General features: G+C 37.1%; 1 protein-coding gene across 7 annotated transcripts; it reads left to right on the plus strand.

Moving 5' to 3' along the window:
* The first annotated feature begins 3,976 nt into the window (after window positions 1–3,976).
* On the plus strand, window positions 3,977–21,977 carry LOC137959199 (sodium/hydrogen exchanger 8). 7 transcript variants are annotated; one of them, XM_068806559.1, is made up of 25 exons: window positions 3,977–3,987; window positions 4,082–4,204; window positions 4,398–4,645; window positions 6,552–6,602; window positions 6,720–6,811; window positions 7,209–7,286; window positions 7,362–7,519; window positions 7,719–7,820; window positions 7,916–8,033; window positions 9,548–9,600; window positions 9,828–9,893; window positions 10,225–10,269; window positions 11,981–12,036; window positions 14,282–14,466; window positions 14,706–14,759; window positions 15,000–15,107; window positions 15,794–16,025; window positions 16,349–16,651; window positions 17,769–17,866; window positions 17,980–18,111; window positions 18,213–18,431; window positions 18,525–18,728; window positions 19,792–20,056; window positions 21,070–21,371; window positions 21,457–21,977. In XM_068806559.1, exons 3-25 carry the CDS (start codon window positions 4,453–4,455, stop codon window positions 21,781–21,783), a joined length of 3,441 nt encoding a protein of 1,146 aa, XP_068662660.1. In that variant the 5' UTR covers window positions 3,977–3,987; window positions 4,082–4,204; window positions 4,398–4,452; the 3' UTR covers window positions 21,784–21,977. The 7 variants fall into 7 exon arrangements, with proteins under 7 accessions (XP_068662660.1, XP_068662659.1, XP_068662664.1 ...); XM_068806558.1 differs by lacking the exon at window positions 3,977–3,987 and having other exon boundaries at window positions 4,007–4,204; XM_068806563.1 differs by lacking the exon at window positions 3,977–3,987 and having other exon boundaries at window positions 4,007–4,204; window positions 21,460–21,977.
* The last annotated feature ends 56 nt before the right edge of the window (window positions 21,978–22,033 follow it).

Here is a 22,033-nt window from a genome sequence, read left to right on the forward strand (position 1 = left end):
GTTTAAGTGTTTAATTTTTCGCTACCTACCAGGCTGATCTTTTGGGTAGTATTGGCGAGGTGTTTAACATTTGGTATTAGAGCGGGCACCCACTTCGTAAGTTTGAATCTCGGAGGGGGCGACCTAGCGGTGTCGCTAGAGTGGGTCGTCAACTCGTGAAGGTGGGATGTGATGTTATGATCCTGGGTAAAATACTTGGTTTTCCGCTACCTACCAGGCCGGTCTTTTAGGTGCTTAACATGAGGCTAGAGGAGTATGAAAAAGGGCGACGGAGGAAGGATTAGAAGTGGGAGGAGGTGAGTTGATCCAATGGGGGGTACTCTATTTAATAGGAGGTGAGGCTTCGGTGGGGCGATGTGAGGGGTCTCGAGAAATATTTCCATCATGCTCAGGGTATAATTGGGTTCCCGAGGGAAGGGGAAATGTGTCATTTGTTTGAGGGGACCTGTAAGGGTAGAGAAGTTCTGCATCGGGTGAGGGATTGTCTTGGTGGGATAGGGGGTGGCAGAATGGGTTTAGAGTGTTTAGGGGGTTTGAGCTAAAGACTTGGGTTTCCAGGGGAAGACTGCGGGTGGGATGGGTTAAGTCAGTGTCAGACTGACTATGGTTGTAGAGGGAGATGGAGGCTGGTACAGAGATGTTGATCTGGGGTGGTGTGATTGATAAGAAGGGGAAGGGTTCCTCATGAGTGGGGATGTGGTAGATGAATGATGTCGGGAGTCAGAGCTCTTGGCTCTAGGTGCAAAAGAGTGAGATTGGGGAAGGACAAAGGTCCGGGGTTTCCAATTGTCGTGAGGGGAGAGACCAAAGTGGTACTTGGTTCCAGGTAAGGGGGATTTGTGGTAGATTGGTGCAGAGAAGGAAAAGAGTTGAGTTGGTGCGGAAGAGATGGGAGGAGTGTGTTGGAAGCTTCCGTTAGGAAGGTACTTTGGGATTTGTCGAAAGGTATGGGGGAAGTGTGAGGCAAGGTGTTCTCAGGAGTGGCAATAGGCGTTGAGGTGATGGGGTGAGTGATGGGTTTGAGGGTTTTGAAATTTGAATTTTCCTTCGAGATGGTTATGGGGGTTCAACTTGAGGTACCCTGAATTTGACTGGTTAACTCGGGCCATAGCAATGGGTCAGAGCAGACCTGGTTTAACTCAGTACTCGGTGGAGATTTTTGCAGAGTCAGCCACGATTCCAGAGCTCATGAGTTGGAAGCCATGGGGGGAGGGGACAACATAGATCACCAAATTCTAGCGAGATCCAAGCGGATAAATCACCAAAAAAAAGTTCAATGAGTTTGGTTCCTCTTACCAAAGATTTTGGTCTAATGAAGAAATTCTCCCAAAGTAATTCTTGAGGGTTGTCCTCGGCCCATATGAGCTCTTCGAAGATAGTTTCTATGGTTTCGAGTGTGCGCTTACATCGAAGCTCTGTCAGGATGTTGTGCACCGTTACTCTTTGTCCGATCCTGGATAAGCCAGAATCCCATGGCCATTTGCTTGTTATTGGGGATCCTACCTCATTTTTGTCTTTGAAGAGCACCTCTCTATCTTCGAGAGAATTGAAAGTTAACATCCAAAGGTGATTTTGGATGTGGGTGGTCATCACTGGCCATTGAATGTAGTTTTTTTTTTCAATCCAAGCTTTGATCGACATGGCTGAGTTGTGATCATTTGCAACTGTTACAATTGCGGCTAAAGATAACCTCTTCCTACCCTCTCTCAGGGTTTGTTTGGGGAGGATTAGGGAGAGATGGTTCTCGTGGGTGGCTGATTTCGAGAGGGGGGAAGGGTGATAGTTTTCTTTGGGAGTTTTATCGGGGTTTTCTGGGTGGTTAGGGTTAAAGGGGTAGAGGAGGTGTTTCCAGTGGTGAGTCTTGGGGGTTCTGTGTCCTCCTGAGGGGCGATGATGGGGAGCGACAAGTTGGTTTTTTTTTGTGGTAGATAATGAAGGATTTTTCTGGGGTTTGTGTTTAAGAGAGGTGGAATATCAAGGATTTGAATTGTCTCCATACCAAGCCAGAGCTTGGGCTCTATTGTATAAAAATCATTCTCATGAATTTATTAGCTCGTCTTTGGGAGATAGAGCATTCGAGCTTTCCCCCGTGGAATAGAGTGTGGATCTAGAACTCTAACTCCCGAGTGAAGAGGGAGCGGCCGAAACTTCGCCCAATCTTCCCCTCCCAAACTTTCTGTAGGATGAAGTTGAAAGCTTCCACGACCTGGATGGGAATGGAGATGAAGGATCGCTTCACTCCTGCTAGGGAGATTATTTTCAAAGAGGAGCCATTGAGGTTTACCGTCTTCCGGAGGGAGATAGATCTAGTGCCATTTCGTAAATGAAAATCTTATGGATTTTCCAATCTGATCCTTCGTCTTGATGTGCGACTGACTACAGTTTGCCATCCTTTTTCATCGGCAAGCTCTTTCGATCTGGAGGTCTCCGCTTCAACGCATTTATTTTGCTGCTGCGTCAATTCGGCGTCCACCCAAGGGTTTGGGGGGTGATGTGGTAGGGGGTGTGGTTCTGGATTTTTTTAGGCGAGAGAGGATAAAGGGGGATGCCCCAAGATGGGGTCCCGAGTGTCGCTTTGTATCACCTTGTATCGATCAACATCATGACGTTCACGGCACTTCGTATTATGTTCCGCATCGCATCAGTTTGCTTTCGATCCGCTCCGATTCGCATCGTTCTTTATCACATCTTTCTCCGTGACGCTTTGAATCACATCGCTCTCCATCGTTCCGTGTATCGCCGTTCCTTATCACATCGTCGTTGTCCATCACCAATAAGTTGTGTCCACTTTGTAGGTAGTTTTAGTTAAATGGGAATTTCCCTTTCTATCTATTAACGATTCCGTCATTGATTAATGCAATACCATTTTTTTTTTGCTTTTTTACTCTTTTGATAATTAGATGTTCTTATCATTGTCGATTCAGTGGATTATCCAATCATTTTAGTACAAAAGTGTTGGTTTGAACTATGAAATGATTCTTTGTGCTTACTGATTGATAGTTGTATGAATTCATACGTGCCAGAAGCTTAGAATAGAAAAAGTAAATGAAACTGAAATGTTTGTAGGATATTCTATGAGTAGTATATTCCTCCATATTAGAGATAATACGAATACTTTGGCTTTTTATCCAAATAAATACAACATTGTTCTTTTACATTAGATTGATGCTATAGACGACATCAAGATGAAGGCGGTATATGAGAAATAGAAGAAATCTCATAGTCATTTGCACCAAAATTTTTACAAATTTGAAGCCACCAACAAACATTTGATTAACTATTTTAATATTATAAAAAAATCATTTATTTAATTACTTTATTTTTATATAATTAATTAATTAGTTAAAAAATTTAAATTACTTATTAATTTATCACAAAATTAAAATCTATATTAATTTATTAATAAAAAAATTAAGTACAACTATCTTAAGAGTTAGTAGATTAACTTTATATAATAAAATATCGTTTTATATAAATTATTGATGGTTAATATTATATTTAATTACTAGTTTAGGAGTGAAAATTTAGATATTACAAATATAAAATTTTGATTAAATAATTTAATATTATAAAAGTAAGCATTTTAAAATTATTGTATACATATATAAATATATATTAATTAATATTATTTTTTATTTTTTTAATAATTTATCACAAATAAAATTATTTTTTAGTTTATTAATAAAAAAGTTAAGTTTGATGCTCCTAGGTAATTTAAAGCCCTCTCATTATGCAGCAGTAGAGTTTTAAGGTGTTCTTTTCTTTCTTTTTTAGTTTGATTATTTTTGTGCTTAGTTGAAGATTCCATAGAGACGATCTGATCTCTTATTTCTGTCTTTTTCTTTTTCAGTGAGCTGTTCGAGACAACTGGTTTCAGCTTCATTCAGATTTAAAAACGAATTTCCTTGTCCAACTATTCGCTTTCAAAGCCCCCACGATATTGTCATCTTCTTGATTAGTTTTCGATGGTTTATTTTGAAAGCTGAGGTGATTGTATCTCATCGACTAATCCATTTCCCTTCCTCTCCAATAGTCACACATGTTCGGTATTTGATTACCTTTTACGTAACTGCTGACACAGATAATCTCATCAACATCTACTTCGTTTAGAAAATCCCCGTCGCAGCGTTGGTCGGCCAGCTGTCCCATCCGCTTCACGTCGATCCTTATTCCGAGTTGTAAACCAGTGATCGCGCCTCCTTTGGTTCTCTTTTACCTCGATCTCGTGTTAAAAAATATTTCTGATCCTTTCGAAAATTTCTTTTACTTCAGAGCGCACCTGCGCGTGCTTTCGGCTTCTCTGAAGCTGCACTCGACTGTTTTTTCTTTTTAAATTTATTGCTGTCTCTGTTTATGATTCGGTTTCTTCTCTTCTTCTGCCTCTCATACTATTTCAGTGGAATTTTCTGAGGACTGCTCTCCAGAGTGAGGATTTTGAGCAACTTCAAGTAAATGACGGCGGTTGTGGAAGGCCCGTTCCCCAACGACGTTACCCGGGAGGAGGAGTCTGCCGATCCTCAGGATGCGGTAATCTTCGTTGGAGTTTGTTTGGCCCTTGGAATTGCATCCAGGCATTTACTTCGCGGCTCCAGAGTCCCTTACACGGTTGCCTTGCTCGTGCTTGGTGTCGCCCTTGGATCTATCGGTTCGTTTTTCATTTTTTATCTTTTTTCTTCTTCGTTTATTTTTTTTATTATTATTTTGTTTATTTGATTGTAAGAATTTTAGATCAACCGGTTCGTTTCATGTCACGGTGTTTTTGCTGGCTCGGAACTGCTTACTTTAAGCCGAACTGGTAATTGTGAGGTGGGCTGAGTCTCATTTTTCAGTCAGTAACCACGAAATTTCATTGCCATTGTTAAGTTGTTGCTGATTAGAGCTAATTACCATCTGCTTGTTATGTTGTTTCGTTCTAAGTTGGTCCTAAAAAATCTATCTGATGCAATAAGTAAGTAATTATGCCAAAAGAGAAATGGAGGTAATGGTACTGGTGAACAGTAACTTAATAAATTCAAGCACTGAAAAGATGAGCTACTTCGTAATCATTTTCTTGGCCAAGTTGCAAAATGGATGAAGTACTTCACTATTTCCTTCAGACGGCATGAAAAGAGTAGTACTCTTACCTTCTCAGGCTTACTGAACAAGACTGCTTCCCTGTGTTGGAATTTCTTGCCTTAACTGGTCTTTGAGTTTTTAGAAAATAAAGGTTAGGTGAGCTGGTTATATAAGACAATTCTATTAAATATAGGCTCAGTTCGTTGGATGGGAAAACTTTCTTCTGCACAGAGAGATTGGCAAACACAAAGAAATAAATGGAATACCTTTATCAGCTGCTTAATATTTCTTGCTCTCATGTAAATTGAAAGGCAAAATTTTGTGCTATTTCCAAAGTGAAGGGATCAGTATACAACTGTTCTCCTATCTTTCTTTTAGGCTTTGTTGCTGGTTTATGTCTGTTCTGTTTCTTATTTCTTTTTAATTTTCTTAAAATAAATTTCTGATTTAAATTAAGTAATTGTGTCTATCCAAAGAAAATGGCCCTTGATCTGGAGAATATCTGCTAGAACTGCACCAACATTGACCACAGCTTCTTGGCCTTCCTGAATTAGTTTCTTCTAGAAGCTGACTAAAGAAAATGCATAATGTGTATTAAAACTATGATTGCACAGTATTTTCTAAAGTGCAGCTTGTCTGACGATATGAAGTATCATTTCTACTCATTGAGACATGCTGATCACATTGTATGTCTTCTTTCATGATGTTTTGGAGTTATTCTCTGACTTTGTTCAATCCATCATTCGATGTTAAATTAAACATGTTTCTGTGGATATACACATTCTTACTGTCTTCTTGTTTAGCTTGTGAGGGTTAACCACTCTCTTGTTGAAATAGTACAATTGTTCTGTACATTTTGGTTTAAGACCTGAACATCGATTACCTCTATGTCAAAAACCAAAATTATGCTATTCCTTACTGAAGACAGGAAAGGTATTACTTACTAGAGAATTAGTCCAAGGAAGTACTTTGAGAATTGGCTTTTCTTTGACTTCTCTTTTTATAACTCCTATGGTGTCGTAATGTTCTGATTGTACTGTGTATGATGTAGCTAGATCTATACTGTGAAAGTTAGAGAATTTTGTGCACAGTTGCTAGAATATTTGCTATCTGCTTCTGCAAGACTTGGTTGTAGAACAGTACGATTTGAAGATTGACTCCATTTCTTACCTACATAACGTTTTGATCTTTACATTGGCATGCATCACAGTTTTATCGTCTTATGTTTTTCACTGCTCCTTGGTTGGCTTACTGAAGGCTTAACTGATTCCTGGGTGTTTACATTTATGTGGTTGAATGCTGAGGTTCATTCTAGTGACACCGGTGCTATAGCTTGAGTACTAAAATTAATTAAAAGAAAGATATCTAGAGCTTCTTTATTATACTTCAGATGGACATCAAAAAGTAAAAAATAAAAAAAATCTTTTTTTTTCTTTTGGTGGTTTTGTTTTCTTCTTTGAATTGTTATTTAACAGTTCTTGTTGTTAATTTTTCAGAGTATGGTACAAGTCATGGATTGGGAAGGTTGGGAGCTGGGGTTCGGCTGTGTATGTTTCTCGTTCATGTTTTATTTGAAAATCATGTATATTATTTCCTTAATTGTAAAAATGTCTTTTCGTTCATTTATATATAAATCTTACATTTTCTGAGGTGCTAACTTACAGGGGCAAACATAAATCCGGATCTCTTACTTTGTGTCTTTCTTCCTGCTCTTCTTTTTGAAAGCTCCTTTGCCCTGGAAGTGCATCAGATAAAGGTTTATCTTCTCATTCTCATTCAACTGCTTCTTGGCTACCTCTAAATCCGTCCTGTTTTTCTTCTTCTGTTTCACATAGTCCTGGGTATAAATATACTACCCATGTCAATAAATGTTAAAAAGGACCAATATGCACTGATTTTCAGTTTTCATGCATATGTATTTGGGAATACTGCAATGCATTATCACTAGGTCTACAAGTTTCTCTGTGTGTTCTATGATCTCACCACATAAACATATTAATCGTATTTGGGAACTTTTCTAGTGTGACATGTCTTGATGTCATGCATGATCATTTTCAAGAATGGAGTAAAGGAATATACCTATAGCACATACATTTTCTTTGATGCTTGATCCAACCTCATCTTTCTTACTGCAAGCCTTTGTATTTGTGTAGAGGTGTTTTGCACAAATGGTAATACTAGCTGGGCCTGGTGTTCTCATATCAACCTTCTGTCTTGGAACTGCTGTAAAGGTATCTTGGGCTTATGTGACATATTCAAGTTACTTTCTGCACTTGGTTATAATTCTGTGAATGAGTATATTGCAGCTTGCTTTCCCATACAATTGGAATTGGAAAACATCCTTACTACTCGGAGGACTTCTTAGTGCCACTGACCCTGTTGCTGTTGTGGCCTTGTTGAAAGATCTTGGAGCAAGCAAAAAATTGAGCACAATAATTGAAGGAGAATCTCTGATGAATGATGGGTATATTTACTTTAACATAATGACATTATCTTTGGTAATCTGTACTGCATCACAAGAACATGGCCTTTATCTGCTCGTATCTGTATTTTTGTCCTTTGAAGAGGGGTGGAGGTGGTAGGACATTAAGGATATGATGATCATATTATCTGCTCAAATTTGGTGTTCATCTAAAGAGTTCAATTCTAATTTTCTTTCCTAGGACTGCTATTGTGGTATATCAGCTGTTCTACCGGATGGTGCTTGGAGAACATTTTAATGCTGGAGACATAATCATGTTTCTATCAAAAGTTTCACTGGGAGCGTATGTACCACTACCTTTTGTTTCTTTCCTCTGTTTTTTGGCATCTTTATGAGTTTGAATGATGGGTTGCATGATGAAATTCTTTCTTTGTTCAGTGTGGCTGTTGGCCTGGCTTTGGCATTGATATCTATCTTGTGGTTGGGGTTTATTTTCAATGACACTGTGATAGAGATTTCACTTACACTTGCTGTGAGCTACATAGCTTATTTCACTGTAAGATCCTATCCCAGATCATTTTTTTAGCCTATAATATGTATTGCATGGTGCCTTTTGTATTTTGATGTGTGCAGCAATTATATAAAACTTCCTGATACACATTTAAATTTGCTGAATTACAAGATTTTCTGGTCCTATGACTTATGTTTTGTTGGAGTATTATCAGAGTCATTAGGAGTCCCCACTTGGCAGGGTCGAGTTTTCCCATGTTGGGAGAGTAGGTGAGGACACCACTCGTGTACCATCTATTACATGAATCTACACCAGAAGACATTCATCCACGGCGAGACCCACCACATTGTGGTTGGGTACCAAGGCATTTAGGATAATTACATGCTATTTTATTTATTTTTATTTTGTATGTCCTTAGGAGTAATTATTTTAATTAATCAAGGGCATTTTTGTCATCAGGGGCGTTTTGGTTATTTTGAAATGGCAACTAGGGTTTATGATTTCTATTTAAACTTGTAATGTTTTGAAATCAGACATTGAATAGTGAATTTGAGGAATTTTCTTCCCCCCATTTCTCTTGGCTCCCCTTTATTCTTCCTCTTCTTCTTCTTCTCCTTCTACTACTTTTCTCTCTTCACCCTCACTGCAACGGACCTTTGTTCACCGTCAAGTTGTTTTTGATTTGTGTCAAGCTGGACATCTATGATCTATTTACCCAACTTGAAGGAGAGTGTTTGTGCTATAGAAGAGTTCCCATTGGAGTAGGAAGTTGTCTCGATAACTAGATTTGATGTAAACTCTGAGATCTTGACGTAAACAGATCGAACCCGACTAAGACAAGGAATGTGGGATTATATGATTTTATGTTAAATGTTTTGAGGGTCAAAATGATGATAAAAGGAAAAAAAAAGATGATTGACCTCTCTTCTACAACTAGTGTTTCTTCGTAATCTCTGTTTCTCTCACTGTCAGTCTCTCTCTCTCTCTCCCTCTTAAGTGAATTCTCCACCCTTAGGACCCCTGTCATTGTTGAGGGAGATTCTCTTCTGGTTATTGGCTGGTTTTGGGATAGATGTTCTCCTCCTTGAATACTTTGGATGATTCATGATGAAATGGTTTATTTGTGAAGATCTTGAGTTAGTTTGATGATATAGTTAGAAGTCCTTAAGAGGGTTGCTGACTCCTTAGCTAGGATATGTGTTTCTCCTTCTCACTTTGTTGAGGGCAGCACTTATCCCATTGACTGAATAGAAATTTTTTGTAATTTTGTTTTGTAAGCCAGGCTTGGCCTTTGTTTTTTCTTTTTTGCTGACTGTTTTAGTCATGGTTGGTTTCTCTTTGTAAATTTTATATTCTCTCCTCATCTCTCCTCTTCACTGTTCTGCTCTCTTCCTCTTGTCTCTTCCCTGCTTCTCCACTGTGGGACTCTAGAATTCAACAGTTCCCATGATTTATTGTTCTCTTTTTATCTGTTTTATACTCTTGTTAAAATAGGTTTACTTGGAGTTATTTGAATTCTTTTTCTTTTCTTCTAATGAAATATTTTCCTTTTGTGATAGGCTCAAAATGTGGCAGAGGTGTCAGGTGTGTTGTCTGTCATGACTCTGGGGATGTAAGTTATATTGGTCTTGGTGAGGTTCCCGTTAGTTGGGTCTATCTTTTCAACCGTTATTTTCCCTTTCCTTTCTGTAACTTTTATTTCTTGACTTGTATGATTCTTTCTGATAATGATGAGAAATGAATCATTAAGAGAGGACAGGCTATTATAATCCTTATTTTTCACTTTTCTTCATCTGGAGATCATATCTATCTGATCTTTTCACATTGCACTTTGCACAGGTTTTATGCAACAGTTGCTAGAACAGCTTTTAAGGGTGAAAGTCAACAAAGCTTGCATTATTTCTGGTATTAATACTATAATATTTTTTTATCACAAATATAAATGAAGAATCTATTCATGTGCTATATTTGATACCTTACTTCCAAAATGTACTATATTTTGTATTGTGAAGATCACCCCGTGAAAAATTATGTTAACTACTTTTTCAAAAACTATATTGTTGATAAGTTCCATGTTACTCTCTTTTTTTTAAGAACCGTGAAATTCATCAAGAAAGAGAACTAGTCAAAGATTTACGTGAAAGTTTCATTAGCATATTTGTTAGGCTTCTATATGAGAACTATTTCTGATCTTTTAGTGGTTCTAATAGATATCTGTCACTTGTTTCTTGCTCAGGGAAATGGTCACTTATATTGCAAATACTCTAATTTTCATCTTAAGGTTGGTATGTGATTGGAATTGCAATTATTTTGCTTGAATCTGAATGACTCTGTAGTGCATCTTATTCAACTGCTGCTTATATTTTTCTTTACACATGGCATTATATGAAGAGGGTATTTGACCTGACGAGGGTGCAGAATGTAGAAATTCATTAAAGACAGTAATTCACCATGTCGTTTGTTTGCACCGATTATCACACTAACATAGTTTTTATGAGAAAAAGTTGCATATGGACGCATCTGCTGTTTTTTAGTTGGTTAGGTAACATGGAGTCAACCCCAGATTGTGTCATTTCTTATTTCTTATCTTTCCAGGATTCTTGAACTTGGTTTTGTATAGTAAGAAAGTGACATTAAATTTCTCTAGCAAGGAAGTCACTGGAGTTTGTGATTATATTAATTAGAGCTTACCAAAATTAAAGTACTTTGAAAAGCACTTTATTCGGCTTTAGACCAGCTTGGCTATTTTGTAGATACAAGGAAACTGTTTTAGGAAATGTTGAAATGTGACTCTTTCTGTACTACTATCTGCTGATCTTTGCAAAATCTGTGGAGGAAATGTCCATTTTGCATTCTTTTTCCTTTATATATTATGTTAGCTTGCTGTCTTCTCTCTCTCTCTCTCTCTCTCTCTTGGGCATCTGGTGTGCCATGCTGGGTGACCCACAAGACACTTGCAGACATGTGCACACATGCTGGGTGCTACTGTCTTATGCAAGTAATTTGTGGGAAACCAAGTGGCGATTAAACATTAAAAGAAGCCTTATAATGAGTGAAGGCCACTGAACCTGTCAGATTACCATTTTATAACTATCATCATTTAGCAAACATTATAAAACAAGTGCATAAATTTTATCCCTGATATTCTTTTGTTCGATAAGATAACATTCAATTTGATCATCTATTTATTTTTTACTTTTTTCCCCAAACAAGGACTTCAAGTTTCAAAGTACTTTGAAAGGACCTAAATTTGGGTTTTTATTTGCCCAAAAGAGGCACTGTGGTTTCAAGTTTCATAGTCAAATAATGGCTTCTTTCATTGTTGACCAGATGGAGTTTTTTTTTTTTTTTGAACTTGTGAAAGTTTTATTAATGGTTCAAAGTCAGTAAATACTAGGAGGGAGAAAGATCAGCCCTCAGAGGGAATGGAGGTCCTGAATACAGTGCCTGAATGGGGAATCCCCTCCTTGGCAAACTTATCAGTTGAGCCATTAGCAACATGCAACATATGCTGCCAAGAAATCTGAAAGGGTCTGCAAATGGCTTTGACTTCATCAAATATGTGTCTAATGACCTGATGGGTTTATGTTTGTGAGAACAGCAGATGATACCCATATTTAAGGATCTTCATTTTATAGAAATGCCATCATTTTATTTTAATTTCTTCACCTAGTTGAGGAAAAAGATTTATTTCCTATTCAATTAAACTTGTATTTAAAAATTGTTTATATTACATATTTATACAATTTTAACCTGCTGTTGACTGCTAAGGTACAGAATCATGTGTTCCATTAGTGACACTCATAGAGAGCCTAACTTGACCTATTCTACAAAATAGATCGAACTTTTGTCCCTTTCTGTAATACTTTGAAACTAAGGGCTCTGCCTTTCAAAGAAAAAATAAAATGAGGCCTCTATTTGGAAAGAAAACCTATTGTTTATTCTATAATTGAATTGAGCATGCAGTAATGACTATTATCTTTTTTTGGCAGTGGAATTGTTATAGCTGAAGGGGTTCTTCACAGTGACAAGCATTTCAAGAGTGACGGTGCGTCTATTTTAAACAAAATGTTAATGTGAGAACAGATCTACACCTACTGAGGCACCATTCTTTGTGAAGATGGCTTATAGGTTGTAGTGGTTAGATGGTTCAAAAATAGAAGTTATAGATGTTGGATGGTTGAAAAATAAAAGTTATAGTGGTTGATTGTCTGCTTATCTGCATAGAATTGATTGAAAGGAAATATAGCAATAGGATAGTCCAAATTCAGTTAGTCCTACTGAAACTGTCATCGTAGCATTGTTACAGCTATATTTTGGATGAGTATAATAATTGTCCTCCTCTTTTGCCACTTTGTTGTGAGTTTGCCCAATGTCATAAACGTAAGAAAAGGAAAATGGAAGAATTTAGTTGGTAAGACAAAAGCTATCAATTATGTAAGTTCTGGGTATAGTGAATCAACCTGCTTATATCTTACTTGCATATAGTGCTTCATGAGGACACATGTATCCCCCGCACCGTGAGGTCTATCCTCTAACCAACATTAGAATATGTACAGACTTGCTTATTCAAGTAACCTGAGCAGCTGGGTTATGGCTGAGTTTGGCATGAACTTTGTGTGGCTAACCACCCAAACTAACAAAGGGGAATAGCTGGGAATAGCCACATAACTAAGTTTCCAATTAAAAGTCAGCTATGGATTATCTAATAAAAGTGACTTACTAACATAATACTTTCCTTGGAATAAAAAAACTAATTAATGTTCCATTTTGTCTTTCTAAACCAGGCATAGAGGATTTTTAAATTTTTTTGTCAATGAAAACATAGAGAAAATTTCAGCAACTAATTTAGGACAGACTTACTAAAGATGGACTTACTAAGATTTGACTTGTTGAATATTGTACCTGTGGGGTATTTTAGACTTTTTATAATGTGTCACTTGTGTTGATATAGAAGGGGGGCAGAGGGGTTGAACTGGATCCTAACTTGTCCCTATCTTCTTGTACATCAACGCTCCCTTCTTTTGCTCTTGTCTTCTTTCTCTCGCTTTCTCACGCTAAAAACAACATACAAAACTTCTTGTAGCTATCAATCTACTAAAATAAAACTTTCTAACTAAAGGTTTTCCCGAATTTAAATGACCTAAGAAACTATTACTGGCTTCAAAGAGCAACTTTCCCATTGTTTGACTTTCCGAAAATAGGAATTCTGAGCAGCTTTCTTCCCTTTCCTTGAGTAAGTTATCCCATAGAATTATCTGTTATATCTACTTCAGTTTTTTTGTTAAAATTTTTTATTTTTATTTTCGTTAAATATAACCAAGAAAAACAGGATGCATTAAGAAAACTCCCAATGGAGAGAAAAACAAGTTGTGACTGAGTATAATCACATGCTGATATGCATTAAAATAAAACAAGAAAAAAATAGATATTGTTAAGGAATAGTCTGAGAAAAAGGCTTCCTAAGGTGGCTAGTCATTTTGGGATAGGGCCTTGGACCTAATTTAACATGGTATCAGAGTCAGGTTCTCATATGTGGGCCTGCACCTAAAAACTATCTACTTGTAGAGTCCCAAAAGAGGGCCTACACCTAAACTATCCACTTGTAGAGCCACAGAAGAGGTCTTACACCTAAGCTGCCTACTCCTAAGTTATCCACTTGTAGAGCCACAAAAAGAGGGTCTACACGTGAGGGAGAGTGTTAAGGAATAGTCCCACATGGATTAATGAGTACAAAGATCTTGAGTTTATTAGTTGGGAAAGAGGTTTCCTAAGTTGGCTAGTCATTTTGGGATAGGCCTTGGACCCAATTTCACATGGTATCAGAGCAGATACTCATATGTGGGCCTGCACCTAAACACTATCTACTTGTAGAGCCACAAAAGAGGGCCTACACCTAAACTATCCACTTGTAGAGCCACAAAAAGAGGGTCTACATGTAAGGGGGAGTGTTAAGGAATAGTCCGAGAAAGAGGCTTCCTAAGGTGGCTAGTCATTTTGGGACAGGGCCTTGGACCCAATTTAACAGATATCATAGAAACAAAAAGTGGCAGTGGACTCTCAAAGAGAGAGGAAGGTGCTGACACCAAGGTGTTGGCGGGAAGCACCCTCCCAAACCAAGGAGATGGTGATGTTGTCAACACATTTAAGGATGTGCAACCAAACAGTAGATAAAGGGTTACACATGTTCTTAATTTCCATGTGCAGGAATCTGATTGAACTTGTGGAAAGGCTGCTAGTTATGAATATAAGGTGAGTTTGTAAGTTTTGGTTGTTTTTGTTTTTTCCTTCAGGGACTTCATGGTGCTACCTCATGCTTCTCTATGTCCTAGTTGTAATATCTCGGACCATAGTTGTAGGAGCATTATATCCTGCTCTGCGTTATTGTGGATATGGGTTAGAGTGGAAAGAGGCTGTTATTCTCGTGTGGTCTGGTTTACGTGGGGCAGTGGCTTTATCTCTATCATTATCTGTTAAGGTAAGTTGTGTTTCTCCTATGGATGAGTTAACTCAAACTGTTTATATTTTTTGTTATTTTCAAGATATTCATCCAGGCCTATCTTGGCCATGAAGATGATTTTTCAATCTAGTAATTTTCTAAGGCCAACTCAAGGTTCTTTTATTATTTCAAGTGAGTAATAAACAAAATTAAAAATTATAATATTGAATTTTCTTTTATTTAATATATTTTACCTTTTCCTTTTTTTTTATTCACAGCGTTCTAGCAGTAAACTGAGTCCATATTATCTTCAACAAGATATCGGAACACTGGTATGTAACTTGTTGTAAGTAAGAATTCAGGGATTTCTTGACTTTCATGAAATTCAAAGCCTATCAAAAGACAAAAGGCGGAGAGATTGGTGTATTTTATGTGCCTGTGGGGCCAATTGATAGGTACTTGTAGGGGAGTAGTTAGGGGGCCTGACAGGCACATGACAATGAGTGAGATTTATGAATGCAGTCAGTTGTTTATCCTGGGTGTAATAGTTGAAACTAACTACTTTTTTGCAGTTTGTTTTCTTCACAGGTGGAATTGTATTCTTGACCCTCATTATAAATGGATCAACTACACAGTTTGTCCTCCATTTTTTTGGTATGGACAAGTTATCAGCAGCTAAGGTTAGCTTATGTCTTCTAGTCTTACCTGGAGGAAAACTTGAGATAAAAATTTTATGAAGACATCCTATTTTAATGTCCAAGTTATCATTATAGGCAAAATTTCTTATTATGATCAATGGATTTCAAGGGTGTCGATGATCTAAATGAGATTCACTAGTTAAAGGCTAACACTGAGTACGGCATGATTGAGTATGCTCAATAGGAACAGTGATACAACACTTTCCCTTATGGCATCTGCAACACTTTAAATGATTAACGTATTGCAATAATTCAGTGTGATTCATACCTTTAACATATCAGCAACTAAATTGAAACTTTTTTCACCTATTTGTCCTCTTCTAGTTATTCTGCTATTCACTCTACATATTTCTCATTATGCTTTGAAGAAAACTATTATTTCCTTAGGTTTTGCTTTTCATCAAGCTTACATGTCCCTTAATGTGCAATAAAATGCCATCCAGGAGAAAACTGCAACAATTTCAAATATCTTTTGGCCATTATTAGAATGATAGAGAAGAATCATATCAATCCTGTTGTAAGTCAATTACATGAAATACCAATATGTCAATTAATATATGAGAATTGCGGTTCTGCTCCATCTGCTCAAAGTATTTTGTTCACTTCAATATTGTAATAACTACGTGTCATCTTTATAGATAAATTAAATTCATTGGATGCAAGTGCAGATGCGCATATTGGATTACACAAAGCATGAAATGTTAGATAAGGCATTAGAGGCATTTGGAGATCTTGGAGATGATGAAGAGCTTGGCCCTGCTGATTGGCCTACTGTGAAAAGGTATATCAATTGTTTAAATAACTTGGAAGGAGGGCAGGTGCATCCGCACGACACGGCGGAAAATGAGAACCATCGGCATTCTATGAATTTAACAGACATCCGAGAGCGTCTTTTAAATGGTAACTATAGTAATTGCTCTTTAGTTATTTTAAATTTTAGCCGTTTAGAGCTTTTTGTCTTTGATTTGGTTTTGTTATTCTAGTTCTATTTTTTTATGCTTGATAGTCCAGTTTGATTTTGTTCATATTTAATATTCTAGTTTAACTTTTTATACTTAATATTCTAGTTTTATTTATTTTATTTTTGTTCTTTTTTTTAGTATTAATATTGCTATTATTGAGGGAGAGGGGAAGTGATAATAATTATGAACTTAAGCTGACGGATATGGCATGTTAAACTGAGGGAGATATGGTTTGTTAAATTGACATGGTTGTTGCTTTAGGTGTTCAAGCGGCTTATTGGGTTATGCTTGAGGAAGGAAGGATAAACCAGACTACAGCAATTTTATTGATGCAATCAGTTGATGAAGCAATGGATTTGGTACCTGATGAGCCTTTAAGTGACTGGAAAGGGTTAAAATCCCATGTTCATTTCCCAAGCTACTATAGATTTCTTCAAATGAGCTTTTGTCCACCAAAGCTGGTAACATATTTTACGGTGGAAAGGTTGGAATCTGCTTGCTATATATGTGCAGCATTTTTGAGGGCTCATCGGATGGCAAGGAGGCAATTACATGAGTTTATCGGTATTAGATCTTCTGGGGCATCTTTGATTATCATTATAACCAGTAGTTTATTAAAAGCATCATGGTCATTTATGTTTATTTACTTAGTGAAATCATGTTTCTTGAGTTTGAGGAAAGAATGTTATATAGATGCATTATGTGCTTCTATGTTTACCAGTACTTTCTTTCATGAACCTTACATTGTAATATTTGGATTTGCATGTTAGGAAATTAGATTTATTTTCTGATGGTAGCTAAGCTTCACATTTTCTTCCTTTTGTACAGTGGTTTAGTAGTGTCCGCTGAGCCTAAGGCTGGTTTTTCACTATGGATAATATATGTAGTTGTCCATCTCATTGCATGGGTTCTTCATTGATAAAATAACAGATTTAAAAGATACTATTATCTTGTATTTGCTACTTGTATTTCTTTTTTAATTACTGTTTTCAGGATTATTGTAACTTGCTGTAAATCAGTTATTCCATCCTTCATGGTATCAGAGCTTTGGGTTTCAACTGCATTTTGAGGAGACTTTCTTTCTTCTTTTCTACAAATGGCTTCCTCTGCAACCTACGTCTACACCTTCTGGTGCTGATGTGAACAACTAAAAATCTTATTTAGAATTTTCCTGCAGAGGCGGATCTGCTGGTGAAAAGAGGAGGAAAAAAGTGTGGGAGCCTATATACCAATCTTCTTTTATCAAAGACATCTGGATTCCACTCAACTCTTGTTTTTTCTTGTGCCCATGGTTTTTCCTTCCCAACGCCTCACATATCTCTACTTTTCAATGTTTGAGTTGGTAATTTGTACTCGAATAGTGCAATTCTTTTATCAATCTGCAGAACGGAATAGGAAGAGATGTTTGCTTTTCAAGCATAAAGAGATTGGTTAGACATGGTCATATTTATGTATAATGAATGCCTATATGAAATTTTAGTCAAAGTTTTCAAGTAAACAAATTTAAACATCTCCTTATGCACGTTCATATTGAGCTTCTAAGAGGTTTCTGGCAACACTGTTGTTATTGTCTTCAAAAACAAAAAGAAAAAAAAAGAAAGAAAAGTTATTTTACTCGTTTATAAAATGCCACTTCTCCTGTTGGGTTTCTTCTAAAGTTTTTCCCCTCATTTGTGTACAGGAAATAGTGAAATTGCTGCTATTGCCATTCGTGAAAGTGAAGCAGAGGGAGAAGAAGCCAGAAAATTTCTAGAAGATGTTCGTGTCACTTTCCCTCAGGTTAGGCCTGTTCTTGTATCTTTTCTGTTGGAATTGATTCTCTATAGAGAAGGTGGTTTTATCTGATATAGTTGAATGGTTACTGTATCACAAAAAATATGTCCTCCTTTCAGGTTCTAAGGGTTGTGAAGACAAGACAAGTAACCTACTCTATCCTAAAACATCTGAGTGAGTATGTACAAAATCTTGAGAAGTTGGGTTTATTGGAGGAGAAAGAAGTCTCTCATCTTCATGATGCTGTACTAGTATGTTGATGTTTTCATATACTGTATGGTGTTTATTTCAGCAGACTTCTCAAATATGAGGATTTTATTAACACTATCTATTGTTGTACTTTGCATGGCAGACTGATCTGAAAAGGCTTCTAAGAAACCCTCCTTTGGTCAAGATGCCAAAAATCAGAGATATGTTGAGTGTCCATCCTCTGTTGGGAGCACTTCCTCCTGAGTTTCGAGAGCCTCTTGAAGGCTCTACTAAAGAAACAATGAAGTTACGAGGAGTTACGCTTTTTAGGGAGGGCTCAAAGCCTACTGGAATTTGGCTTATTTCAAATGGTGTGGTTAGGGTAAGTTTTCAGTGTGGCTAAACCATGAGCAGCTCTCTTGATGTAGACCTTCACTTACAAAATGAATAATGTTTGTCTTACCGTTTTATGCAGTGGTCAAGCAAAATCCTGAGTAGCAGGCACTCTTTGCATCCAATTTTTTCACATGGAAGTACTCTTGGCCTTTATGAAGTTTTACTTGGAAAGCCTTATGTTTGTGACATTGTCACAGATTCTGTTGTCCACTGTTTCTTCATTGAAACTGAAAAGATATTATCATCTCTCAGATCGCCTGAAGTTGAAGAGTTTTTGTGGCAGGTATGGATAATGACCACTGCAGGATCATCCTTCCACTTGAAGAGATTCAGTGAGACTGTTAGTGTAAACTTTGAGCTTGATCATTATACCATGAAACTCAGCTTTAGTAGAATCACAATGACTAAAAGGAAAACCACCTGACAGTCGCAAACCACAGTGTTCCCTCTAGCAAACTTAGGAAAACATCTGGGATTGAGCTCAAGTAACTCTGAGGAGACAAATGATGAAGGGCTCCATCCTTGTACTAGAAAGAGAAGCTGTAATTATAATAGAGCTGGCTAGATGAGTGAACTCCTGAAATTGACTAGCTCAAAAGAGGGTAGGATCATATCTTTCTCAATTACACCACTTTTGAATGACTTTTTCCTGCTAATGTTTTCTTGTCCAAGTGCCTCTTTTGGAAGTATCTGATAAAAGTTGAACAGTTTTTTTTGTTTTCAAGAGGTGACGTATCTGAGAAGTATCAATGTTCTTAAAAGTCTCATAAAAGGGTAACATCCTTATTTTCCACTAGAATTTAAACAAAAAAGTCCTATTTGAAATACAACTTGTTGATGGTTGGGTCTGGAAATGTGTCATCTAAAAGGGTCGTATTTGAAAATTATAATTTCATCCATTACAGTATTTGCTTCAACCAAGAGAGGCAGAAATGGAGCACTTAAGGCTACTAAATAATTTTTGTAAGCAGACTAACCAATTGATTACGTTTTGAGTAATGAAAGAATGCATCCTAAATTACTTCATTGTTTATGTACAATAGTTCCTTTTTGTAGATTTTAATAAAACACCAGAGACTTTTAAGTTTCATAGCCCTTTCAGTCTTTTGTTTCTTATTTTTTGATATTCATACTTTTTATTTTCTTATTACTAGTAGTTTATCGGCTGTATACATTTGTTTACATTTAACTCTTCATCTTCTTTTGAGAGAGATCAGGAGGGAAGTTTGACAGCCCTCCTTTTTTTCCCGGATGTTTGAATTTTAGCAGCATAGCAATTTCAATCTCTTAAACTGGTTATATTCCTCCATTGATTTTCTGGTTATGACTCAGCTTTCCATTTACAGGAAGCTGCCATAGTGGTAGCAAAACTCTTGCTTCCTCAAATATTTGAGAAAATGACAATGCAAGAACTAAGGACTATGATTGTTGAAGGGTCATCAATGACAACATATTTAAGCGGAGAAATAATAGAAATACCGGCCCATGCAATTGGTGTTCTATTAGAAGGTTTTATCGAGGCTGTAAATCACAAGGAGGACCTAATATCATCTCCAGCTGCATTATTGTCTTCACATACAGAAATTAGCTTTTGGAGCGTATCATCTTCAGGTAATATAACGAGTTTAGGGTTAAACATGTAGTTCCTTTTCATATTACATTTATATGTTCCAGTCCAAAGTAAGAGTTTTGAGCAGAGGTGTTCTCTCTCTCTCTCTCTCTCTCTCTCTCTCTCTCTCTGCCAGTTCTTCCTTGATAAACTGATGAAACAGATAGCCAGTTCTTCCAAGATAAACTGATGTAACAGTTCTTCAACTTTTATTCTTAGAGAACTAGCCTAAAACTGGAGCACATACTATAACCATAACTGTTTTCCTAGGTTCTGTAACTTATGTTCATAGTACTGACTGATTATTTCACATGCATTTCTCTTCCTATGTCTTCAAGATCGAAATCTATTTCAGTAATAAAAAGCCCCATCATTCAGTAATGATGAATTACTATATTTACATGTCCTTTTTCTCACAGGTCACTTTAGAATAATTGCAAGTTATATAAGCAGGTCTTTCCTCTCTTCCCATCTATTTCTCTTCTTCCACATCCCCTCTTTCTCTCTCGCTTCCTGCTTCAGTCTAACCTACTGAGGGTTCTCTAAGTTTTACTGTATCTCCAGGATATTTCATGTAACAAGAACAAATGAAATTTAAACCACGAAATCTAAATGTAATTGCTAAATTAGACATTGGGTGCAAGCAGCTTACATGAACCATGTACATATTATGATTACTTTAACCATCAAGAAAAGTTTGATTTGTGAATTAGCACATTATATTGACTATATTTCAGTTTGTGTCAGTAGGTCTAGTCACATGAATTGGATTCTTAGTTGTCTCAGCAGGGGAAAGGGATTGTATCAGACTGATGCAATGCATAATTGCATGTCATAACTAGATGTATTTAGCACGGTACTTGAAATAGTGACTGCGCTGAAAATGGGTGTTCTTCTATGCTGCGTTCTACAATTCCTTGTGAAATGTGGGGTTTTGATGATATCATCATAATCAGTTGCCATAGTGCCATATAACCTACTAGATAATGTGAAACTTGCTATTGGTTGCTCACAGGTGAAAATGCCGCAGTTTTCTGTCATCAAGGATCCTCATATCAGGTTCAAACAAGGGCTAGAGTGATCCTTTTTTATACGAGTCTATTTGAGGCCACTGGGGGACTCCAACGAAGAAAATCAGCTTCCTGGTTGTCACACTCAGTTGACCTCCCAAAGCCTCACAGTAGAGAACATATTGGTTTAATGAGTTGGCCTCAAAGCTTCAACAGTGCACGACTACATCAGACCTCGAGCAAAAATGAAATTCCAGGCAACAGCTTGTCGCAACGCGCTATGCAACTGAGCATCTATGGAAGCATGGTATCCGCACCCTCAATATTTTACCTATTGGTTGGTTTTGTTTCTATCACTTCTGAAATTTAATTTCGTATTTCTTCTGATTCAGCAGATAGGGGACAAGCCATCACACAGTCTTTCATATCCAAGAAGTTATCCAAATGATTCTCGCGCCGATCCATCACACAGTCTTTCATATCCAAGAATTTTACAAAAAAACATGGGCGACCTCCCACTTATGTCTGCTCGGTCCGAGGGAGAAGCTACTTTTCACAAAAGCTTAAGAGCAGGCGGGTTCACCCAACCAGAATCCAATATTCCTCCTGTACCGACAAGACAGAGAAAAGCATCACGTCCTGATGATTACTCAAGTGAGGAATCGGGAGATGAACTCATTGTGCGCATTGACTCTCCGAGCAGACTTTCTTTCCGCTAGATGTCTGGAAATTCATTTCCATCACCGCAGCAAGGATCTTGATATCTGTGCAGCTTTGTGTTTAAATGGAGGAGCTTGAATCTGATCTGAGGTCTTTTGAAAAGCCAAGAATGATTTTAAAAAATGACTGCTCTGGGATGCTGTATTTTGAAGATGCTCTGTTTTCAAATATCGTATCTTAGTCCCAACAAAAACAGTTAAGACGAGAGAGAAATATAAATACTTCCCATAATTTTAAATTTTAACTAAG

This window comes from Aristolochia californica, unplaced genomic scaffold (genome assembly GCF_029961685.1).
Source record: "Aristolochia californica isolate CCGP_79_NKW_82.1479 unplaced genomic scaffold, dmAriCali1.0.hap1 SCAF_3, whole genome shotgun sequence".
NCBI lineage: Eukaryota > Viridiplantae > Streptophyta > Magnoliopsida > Piperales > Aristolochiaceae > Aristolochia > Aristolochia californica.

Excerpts from the sequence above, each read along its gene's own strand:
- LOC137959199 (XM_068806559.1), top strand. The coding sequence starts at position 4,453 with ATGACGGCGGTTGTGGAAGGCCCGTTCCCCAACGACGTTACCCGGGAG. Across the intron at positions 7,520-7,718 it reads GAATCTCTGATGAATGATGG|GACTGCTATTGTGGTATATC; the intron begins GTATATTTACTT and ends TTTCTTTCCTAG. Across the intron at positions 18,112-18,212 it reads ATCTTCATGATGCTGTACTA|ACTGATCTGAAAAGGCTTCT; the intron begins GTATGTTGATGT and ends TTTGCATGGCAG.